The 10727-nt window shown below is 39.6% G+C and overlaps 1 protein-coding gene across 1 annotated transcript; it reads right to left on the reverse strand.

Annotated features, from left to right (window-relative positions):
* Positions 1-1593: 1593 nt before the first annotated feature.
* Positions 1594-9322, reverse strand: Tollo (Toll-like receptor Tollo). Its single transcript, XM_073980782.1, has one exon. The coding sequence runs from the start codon at positions 8510-8512 to the stop codon at positions 4385-4387; it is 4128 nt and encodes a 1375-aa protein (XP_073836883.1). The 5' UTR covers positions 8513-9322; the 3' UTR covers positions 1594-4384.
* Between the last annotated feature and the right edge of the window lie 1405 nt (positions 9323-10727).

Consider the following 10727-nt stretch of genomic DNA (forward strand, 5'->3'; position numbering starts at 1 on the left):
AAAATCCGGAAAATCACAATATTCTACAAAAATATAATTTTTCTCATGGAGAAGTTCATATTTTTCAATTAAAATGACTGTTGAGCTCTGTAATTCTGGAAGGAAGTACTTGATTCGATCCAATCATTACATATCGACACCTCCAAATAATAGTATGCTAAGTCTAAAAAGTGAGTTTTGCAGGAGAAGCTCTCAAAATTTGGAAATTTTTCTGACCTTCAGTACTATGCTAATTCAACATTTGTTTATAACTTCTGTTCGGATTGACCGATCATTACCAAAATTTGACAGAATTTAAGTTAAAGGACGTTCGACACCTCCAAATAATAGTTTGCTAATTCTGAACAGTGAGTTTTGCAGGACAAGCTCTAAAACTTTGGAAATTTCTTTGACCTTCAGTACTATGCTAAGTAAATATTTGTTTTAACTTCTGTTCGGATTGTCCGATTATTACCAAAATGTGACAGAATTTAAGTTAAAGGACGTTAAATATAAAAATGTAAAGAACTTGAAAACATGCTAAGTCGACTTAGCATACTATTGTTTGGAGGCGTCGATATCATAGTACATATTATATCAAGTTTAAACATTGAAAATATCGAAATAACTCTGGAAAATAACTCCTTCTTGTTCTCCTTGGATTTCTTTGGTTAACTGTAGTTTAAGAACTGTTCTGAAAGAAATATATAACATAGATAGAAACAAAAAAAACATGCTCTAAATAACCTTTTAATTGAAATTTAACAGGCTTTCCTCCAAAAATCTTAATTTGTTGAGATCTTATACAAATCCTCATGGCGCTATGCATTTTGTATTGTAAAATTTGTTGATTCATATCCTTATCGGTGATAAACGTCAATTTGTTCAAATCTTAAAAAATATACTTGAAATACTAAATCGTTATTATAGATACACATCTAACATTTCGGAATTTATGTCATGCTAGAAATATTCAACTATGATACCTGAAACAAACCAGCGTTTAGAAATACATGTCTTCGAAATGATTTGTAGGCCATGGATTTAAGGAAAACTGTCAAACTTCGATGTACCTTATCAATTACAAAAGGCAAACCGCTCATTATTTCTTGCACAGCGACAGCGGCTAACGTTGGCTGAAAGTCAATATCGATAAAAGAAATTAACCTTGATCATAATCTTGTTACAGGGAAACCTGTCAGTGGCAGATGAAATTTATGGCATTTGCAGTTGTTACAAATATGTGCCCATCATCATTTCTGTTTGCTTAACTGGCTACCTGGCTATCGCAGACATTAGACACAGGTGTAGTGTAAATTGGACAACCTGTACTACACACAGACATTACACAAAACACATATGTATGTATTTTGTTGTTGGTGTTGTTTTAATCATCTTTAGAGAAATAAATGCTAGGTGAAATAGGCGGTCGCCCTTGTTTTCTTAGAATAACCCAGATGAGGTAAAATAGTAACATCCCATCTCAAATTAGTCATGGAAAATTTCCAGCCGGACATTAATCACTGTTTGACAACAATGCCTGCCATCCTCTCCCGAAGGATTCTCAAGGTCCCTTTTAGTTAGATGGGGAAAAATAAAAAATGCATTTACTTATTTTTGCTTTAATATTTTAAATATTTGTTTTGTATTTTTTTATTTTATTGTCTTTTGTTGTTTGTTTTCAATATGATATTCGCTCGCTTCTCATACGACTACAATTGTTGTAAGCTTATTTCGAATATAAAAATTAATTAATTCTACTTAACTGCTAAACACACTTAGGAAAAATTACAAATAAAACAAATAATACACATAATAAATTAATACAATATTTTACAAACTAATTGGGAGGATTGATAGATAGATGTGAGGTGAGGTGGGTGGGATAGTCGCTGGTTGGAAAATATACATATATTTACAAAACTAGCTTATACATATAATCAGTCACTATTTATAACACATACAAAAATACAATAGAATAAAATACTCTGTTTTTTAGAGAATGGGATGCACAAAATCTCATTCGAGTCGTTCGATATCGGTTTCGTTTGTAATTAATTATTGAGAAAATCATAAATAAAAAAATATATATGGCTGGCTGTTTGTTCGGTTTCAATCGGAGGTGTTGCTGTATGGAGACAATTTTAAGTACCTTTTTTCATTGAACTGTTTTTGATTTGATTGTATTTACAAATATTTACGAATTCTCTACTGACTGGATAGGATAGCACTTAATCTAGCTGGCTAAGTTTTAGTAGTGATGGTGGCTAGTTAATATCTCCATTTACAATTTACATACAGCAGTTATGATAGGAAAATAAACATTATTTATATGGACTTAATTTACTAAAATGTTTCTTTAGTTTATAGATTTAACTTAAATTTAACATTTATATCACATTTTTCCATTGATTTTGAAAAACAACAATAATTTGTTCAACATCTTAATTAGTTAGTCTTGCACAATTTCTACCCGAATGCCCATTTAGTGGCTGGCTAGTTGGCTGGCAATCTGACTGGCGTTGTATCTCTTCTACCTATTTACAATGACCCCTTTTAAGATTCTTGGAATGTCTTCAATTCGATTTGTTTCAAAGTCGAAGTAAAAAGATGACCATTCTGCCAAAAAGAAAAGGAACACACAAAAATCACCTATTTTATGTTTGCCCCAACGAAATGACGAAGAAAAAAGTAAAACGTTTAGAAAGCATTTTGCAATTTCTGTCGTTGGCCTTTCTCCTGGCGTCTAGCAGTGCAATAATGTACCCGGTTGGGCTGTGCAACACATGTAGCAATTTGTTTTTGTTGGCATAGAGGAGAATTTAGCCTCAGAGACAGAAAGAAAGGCAAGGAAATCTATTTTGGTTGGCTTTTTTGCTGCCACATTCGGATAGTTTTGGTTGAATGTCGTAAAAACTGAAATGCTGCATTGCTGTCCTCATTTTTTCTCTTTCATTTCCATTTGTTTGCCATCGTCGTCGTCTTCGCTGTTGTTTTGCAGCAGACAAAACCCTGCTGTCTGCCTGCCTACCCGTTTTGTACGAGGAATTAAAATTCAACAATGTCCGTCGACTGTCGCTTAGTGACCGCCAAGACGAAAAACGTCAGGTTTTTGCTGGAGTTGCAGAGTCACTCAGACTTTGTCTGGCGTTCGATAGTTTGCATGTTATGCTGTTTGGTGTTGTTGATCGGTTGGTCGGTCGGTCGGTTGGTCTGACCGAGTGATGTGTATTTGGTAGTGTGATGTGGTGCATAACATGTCTGTGGATTGTTTGCCGGTTTTTGTTTTGCTTATGTTGTCCTCATTGCCCCCCTCTTTCAATTCCCCCCGTCACTTAGTCGCACTACATTGTGAACTGAACATTTTGTACCGATTGTTGTTGCTGTTGTCTGCCATCGTAGCATGCAACATCAATTTTCAGAATCATTACAAGGTGGAAAGGAAACACACCGAAAACTACGACCAAGACGAAGACGAAAACTCAAGTTAACGTCACCGTTTAGGAGGCAACAAACAAACGCGTTTCGAGCTCAATGATTTCACCGCAAAGCGCAACAAGCACACCAAAATGCATGCCGTGTCAATTGTGGCAAAAAGGCAACGGACTGCAGCGTCTTTGGCAATACCAGCCGCGGCAGCAGCAGCTCATTTGCATCTTGGCTCGTTTGCTACGCTTGTTGTTGGCATTAGCATTGTGCCAAAAGGTTCTTTATGGTTGTCTTTTTCGTCGTCGTCGTCATTCTCTTCCTCCCATCTGAGTTTTGCAAATTATTTGGCCATCTCCTTCATTACCTCCATAATTTTGTAGCTTGTTTGTACCTTGATGCACGTTTGTCTTTCTCTTCCTGTCAGTCTCTTTATACATTCACCCGTCCCCCCGTCAGTCGTCGACTTCGTTTGTTTGGTCTCATGTTTATCAGCCTGTTATTGTAATAGGTTTTCCGTTCCCCATTAACGTGTTTTCTTTTATTCGTTTTCTTCGTAGTTTTGCTTTTGTGTTTGCAGCAAAGTCGGACAAGGCACCTCAAGAGGAAAAATCATAAAAACGTGAAATAAAAACCTCTTGTTTTAACGAGGTAAAGATACAAATTCAAAATGGTCATTTAAAATGATTGACTGGGACGGACCAACAAAAAACTAGGGCCCAACAAATCGACCGAACGAACAGCCAGTCAGTCATTGGATGAATGAAGAAATGAATGGCGAATGGTGACTGGAAAAGATCAATGTCACGGCAGCAGTTACTTGCAAAATACATGCGGACTAACTAACAAATTTACCAAATGTGCTCGTTTAGCCAACGTCATTTCGGAATCTGGCAAAATGGTCGACCTTTCTATTTCTATCTATTGTTCTGGCCTGTCACACTTACACTCGTAGCTATCTGTTATGGACCTACTTAAGTTATATGTGCACCGCTACAGATCTCCCGGAATTTGTGGAGGCTCCTCCAATTGAAGACTGCGTTGTAGCGCTACGAGGGCTGGGGCAGGGTGGCAGTGGTAGACTCTGATGTTGGATACTGCTTTGACCACCGGCGCTTGGCGGCAGAGGCAACGGCTGTTGCTGTTGTGGTGGCATATTCTGGCAAGGAGGACCCATCAATACTGTTGATTGTTGTGGTTGGGGGGTGTTTCGATTGTGGTTCTGCCTACTGCCGTTGATGTTATGATGCATCTGCGAACGGAAACTGGCATGCTGCAGATGGTGTTGTTGTAGTTGGGCTTGGGGGTGCATGTGATGCAGGTGATGAGTTTGCATATGATGATGGTGTGGTGCCATGGGCATATGTACACCAACACCTGTGCAATGACCGCCTACACCATGAGGCCGCCGTTGGTTGTTGGGCACATCGGGCAGGGCGAATCTTAGTTTTTCCCAAAATAGTTTGTCGCCCCACTGCAAGAATGTGTTGGTTTTCAAATACAAGCGTAGATCGGGATCGAGGTCTTTTTGAGGAACTTCGCCAAGGACAATGACAATCAAACGTCTTCTTCTATCTCGCAATACTGACTGATGGGCAGACTTGAATTCAAAGCGACACCATTCGGATTTGATGAAATTCTCTGACAAAATCATGATCGTCCTTCGGGATGTATCGATGGCCTGCACAATTGCATCTGACATATAACCGCCAACGGGGAAATCACGACTTTGTAGACACAGTTTGTAACGAGTCTCGCCTTGTTCCAATAGAGGAGCCAATTCTTCCGTCACGAAAGCTTCGTCCTTTGAGCTGTACGAGATGAAGGCATCGAATAGCTTCTCTCGTTCATTCTTGTCCATGTCTTTGTTGCCGTTGTAGAAGAGGCGAACACCAAAGCGTGAGTGACACCATACTCGCATTTCCTGTCTGAAGATGAACACCAACATGGTGCAAATGATCACAAACACAAATCCGGTTAGAATGGCAACAAGAATGGGAACGTAATCGTGCATGGGTGGCTGTGACAGAATCATTTTGGTGGAGGTCATATTGCCGTTGATGACGTTATCATTGATGTCAGCGGCGCCACTGACTCCCAACAACTGCTGCTGTTGGACACCGCCGCAAACCAGGTAGCGAATGGTGGTATCTTTCAAAACTTCCGGGCTGAGGTAAAGAGCAAACTGTTCAATTGGTTGTTGCGTGAGCGCTGTTGTGTTGATGCCCACCGTGCCGTTGGAGCCAGCTAGGGCAGAACAGCGTAGCTTAGGTTTCTCCAGCACAGACTCATGGCGGTTGATGTAGTCACGGAACTTGTCTACAAAGCCACAGTTGCATGACCAGGGATTGCCAACTAAACGCAATTCATTGAGATAAGGAGGCAAAAAGTTCCACACAGCAAATTCAGTGATCAGATTGTGATCTAAACGCAAGATTTTCAAGTGGTAGAGATGCGTAAATGTCAAAGAATCGATGCTGGCAATCGAGTTGTGTTGCAGATAAAGTTCTTGCAGGTTGTCGAGACCTTGGAATTCGTTTCCATTCAGATGTCGCAGGCTGTTGTGATTCAGCTGCAGCACTTCCAGCTCCAACAAACCGTAGAATGTGCGGTTGTGGACAAACTCAATGCGCGAGTGATTCAAATGCAAAACCTTCAAGCGTTTGCGTCCAATGAAAGCATGACTTGACAATTCTTTGAAATTGTTGCCATCCAAATACAGCTGTGTTGAATCCATGGGTATGTGTGATGGCAATTCACGATCGTAGCCGGAACGCGAACAATCAACAACGTTTGAAGTCCATGACTGGTCGTGGTAGCAAGAACAACGGTCGGGGCATTCCATTTTACAATCGCAAGCATAAAAGTCGCAGCAGTGGCACAGGGCGAAGCAGTGGGTTTCGTATTTGCACAAGAAATCGCTGGATTTGGCCTCAATAAGGGGAACATGAGTCTTGCCGCGTGCGTAGGACAATTTGCAGTAGATCTGATCTAAGTCCATGAGTTTGGGCTGCGTGCGCGTCTCAATGTTTACTTTTTGCAGCCAGTCGAGATTGCAATCACACTGGAAGGGATTGTGACCAATGAAAAACTCTGGGATGTCACGGTCTTCGGGGATAGGTGAGAGACGTAGAGCATTCGGTTCAAGGGTTGTTAGTTTGTTGCGAATCAAGTCCACCCTTGTGAGATTTGGTTTTTTGAAGAAAGTGTATGGCTGAATTTTTGCAATAAGATTGTCATTCAAATACAAAACCTCGATGCTGTTTGGGATGGAGCCGGCTGTGATTTCGCTAAGTAAGTTGGAGCTGGCATCGAATGTGGTCAAACTTAACTCATTCTCAATTTCAAAATAGTTACCCAATTGGGCAATGCGATTGGCGCGAACATCCAACCATTGCAAACCAGTGGGAATGTGCGAATAGTCAAATTTCTCCAGGCGATTGTCCGAAATGTTAAGCCAAACCAAATTTGGCAAGTCGGTGAAAAGTCCCGCAATGTTTTTCAAATGATTGCTATCCAAGCGAATTGCCTGCAGCTGAGTGTTGCGGTGCAAAGCACCGGCTTCAATGCCTTTGATTTTGTTGCCAGACAAATTTAATATTTGCAATGAAGTCATGCGATCGAACACACCACGTCTGATGTAGTCGATGGCGTTTTCGGTGAGACGCAAGCCGTACAGGTTTTCCATGGCGGTAATGGAGGTGTTTTCAATGCTCGTGATCAAGTTTTCACCCAAATCGAGTGTTTTCAGTAATGGCACATAAGAGAGAGCATCTGGAATGGTTTGCAGTTTGTTTCCATTCAAATGTAGGTCCTGTATGCTGGAGCAGTTCTTCAAGGCTTGCGTGTCGATTTTCGAAATGCGATTGTAATCCAAGCTGAGCACCAAAATGCCATATAAGCCATGGAATGTATTTGGCCCAATGGTTGAAATGCGGTTGTTTGACAAAATCAATGTGTGCAAGTTGGTCAAATCAGTGAAAGCACCATCGGGAATGTGATCGATGTAGTTCTCCTCCAGCTTAAGTACTTGTAAACTTGTCAACGAGCGGAAGAGATTGGCCTCTAATTTGCTGATTTTATTTGCAGACAAATCAAGCAATATCAAACGTTTAAGGCCGACGAAGGTGGCTGAATTCACCCATTGTGAATTGAGTTCATTGGCAGACATATCCAAGACAAGCAAATCTGACAATTCACTGAACAAACCGGGAGCCAGGACATTGATGCTGTTGTTTTTCAAGTAAATCTCCTTGACAAATTTGGCCTCTGAGAATAGTTCTGGTGGTAGAGAGGTCAAGCGATTTTCTGACAAGTCGACGACTTGAAGGGATACAAGTCCTTCAAAGGCACGATCAGCAATAAAGTTCATACCATTGCGAGCCAAATTCAGGTTGACGAGACGGCCCAAACCGGAGAATATGGCCGATGGTAGATTGGCGATTTTATTGTGACTCAAATCGATGCTGTTCAGGGACGAACCGCAAATACGAGATTTGCGTGTACTGAGCGAGGCACTGAAGTGGAAATTGGTAATATCTTGGATTTCGTTGTGTGAGATGTTGAGGTGTTTCAGTACTTTAAGTGGGCAAATCATACCATCAGGAATCAGCCAAATATTGTTGAGACTTAGATCAAGACGATCTAGTTGCCGGAACTCGCTGAAGCTGGTGGGCGAGATGTCCAGAGACATTGTTGACCAATCGCCATTGTGAGTGCGAATGGTAAGATTGCGCAGGTCCTGCAAACCACGGAACGAACCGTCGGTTAAGTTGCCTAGTTTGCAATATTCAATCGTGAGAGCACGCAATTCCACGAGCGAGCGGAAACTGTCCGGACTGAGGGTACTCTGGAAAAACAAGGCGTCATTGCACTCAAGTCGCAGCCGAATGGTGTTCTGTGGTTGTATGACACTGAAGTTGGTGTTTTCCAATTCCGAGTTGATGGTGCGCAAATGACACACCAAGGTTATGTCAACTTCGTTGGCACCGGACCAACGACATTCGTCGGGCGCCTGATATAACACCGTTTTGCTTAATGCAGCACCGAGTACGGGAATAATGAATGAAATAAGCACCGATAAGATGGTTTTCGATATAAGAGCCATCTTAAAGATATTTGGTGGGGGGTATCTGTTGTGGCGTTGAATGATGCTGATGTGATGTTTCGTTTGAGCAACGTTTACGATGAGATGAATTGGTATTTGTTGTTGGTTGCACTTAACTTTGATTACGATTTTAGTTCTTTGGAATTCTTCATTTTTGTGTTTCCATTTGCTTAAGAAAACTTTTTATGAAATTTCAGAGATTTTTTCTTCACTAATTTTTCAAACAACACTGCTCTTTTTATCGTATTCCTCTTCTTTATTATTATTTTTTTTTCAATCACACATAGCAATGTGAACGTTCATAGTGCTTCTTTTTATTTTATTTTTTTGTGTGTTTTTGCTGAAGATGAGCGAACGAAGCCCGTAACCGTAATCCAAAATGTGTGAGGCAACGAACGTAACGTATTTCTCTGTTATAAACAATTTGTCGTTTTTTGGTTTCTTGTTTTGTAAATATTTGCTTAATTCACTTTTTTAATATTTGTGTAACTAGAGTAGACCTTGTTTGTTGTTGTTTATTTTTTTAGATTTCTTTTGAGTAAACAAAAAATTCTTATTACTTTTTTTGGTTAAGAAAAAATAAAACAAATTTTCCGTTTCGACTTTACGAACGTGTGATCTACTCGGAATCTTCTCAGTAACTGATTTCTCAAATTGAACACATCAGGCCTCTAAGGAATTGTGTGATTAATTCCGCACACAGTGTATGTTGCATGGAGATCGTGAGCAGCAGAGAGTGTTCACCATGGCATGCAGGCACCCCAATTGAGTGGTTTCTCTGTGAGCACTCACTGAACTTGATGGGTTTTTTGTTTGGCCAAACAAATATGTGTGAGCGGTATTAACAAGAGATACATGCGATGGATTGCTGAATGGTGGTAGAAGAAGGTAAAAGGCGAGGTAAAAGTATATTTTTGACCGTGTATGCGCTTATCGTTCTGCTTGTCTGTCTGGTGGTTGGGCAACATTCAATTGCAAGCACAAAAAACCTTTCGGTGCATCGAGCCATTGACACTAACAAGACCGGTTTGGTGGCTTTGAGTGTCATTATGATGTTGTATGAGAGTGGTGGCACAACATAAATGCATGAGAACATTTTGAAATTATAGGAGAAAAGCAAAAACCTTAGAGGGAAATTTATGTTGTAAAATTCGTGGGAGAATTCATAGGTCATGAGAATTATCTATGGATTTTGTAATGAAATTCAATGTAGTTATTGTGTATGGTAAATCCATAATTCGGAATTTAAGATTTTCTAGTTATAGAAATTTGTTTTAACATAAACTTAATTTTGGCCAAATACTCCATACATCTTTAAGAGATTATTAAGATCGGCCATGCTCTGAGACAGAGAGTTTACATTTGAGAAAACCCATGAAAACCAGTTTTATTTTGAGTGTTTTTCATTTCCAGTTTCATAAAATGTTCTCTTAAATCCTCTCTTCAGTAGAAAATATTCTCTTTTACTCAATTGTGAGTATGAAAACTCATTATTGAGCTCTTTGACTGTGGCACAAAATCTTTCCCATATGGATTGTCTGCTATGCTTGCAACATAGCTGATTTGCTCTCGTTGAGAGTTTGGCCAAAAAAAAAAAGGAAATTGTATTAAAAATAATATCTGTGAAATTTTTCTTAAAAGACAATAGTTGCGAGTGAGATGAACGCTCGAATGCTCAACTCTCCCACAGCCATCATTGCATTTTCCAAATTCAATGTACAATGGAATTTAATTCATGGTCAACGAAGCGAGCAGAACATTGACAGAAATGTAGTTGTAGTTCGAATCTCTTCCATTGCATTCGAGGGATAAAAATGCAATTCTGTGTGTTATTTTGTTATTATTATTACTATTATTGTCTCATGCAATATTGAATTCTAAGCGTTTTTCTTTCACAGTCATGCCGAAACGCTTACTTTGGCAATTTACGTTATTTCTATACGGTTTGTTTACTCTTATGCTTCATCGATAAATGCATTTTTATGACCATACTTCTTCATCGATGTCTCTTCTCTCCTACGAAAATGTTATGTTGGCAAACCAAACCAGTAAGTGGATATCTAATACAGTGCTTTAAGTTCTCACGAACTGTGGATACAAACAATTTCGTCGCACTATAGGTACATATACAAATATTGATTGTTCTAAATAATTTGTATTTAATAGTACGAGGGCTAATCGGAAAAGTTTCGGGCCTAATAATGAAAATGCGAAT

The sequence above is a fragment of the Musca autumnalis genome, unplaced genomic scaffold (assembly GCF_047663935.1).
Source record: "Musca autumnalis isolate F117 unplaced genomic scaffold, ASM4766393v1 scaffold_4, whole genome shotgun sequence".
NCBI lineage: Eukaryota > Metazoa > Arthropoda > Insecta > Diptera > Muscidae > Musca > Musca autumnalis.

Bases quoted from the DNA above. Each gene is read 5' to 3' on its own strand.
- Tollo (XM_073980782.1), bottom strand. From the start codon at position 8,512: ATGGCTCTTATATCGAAAACCATCTTATCGGTGCTTATTTCATTCATT.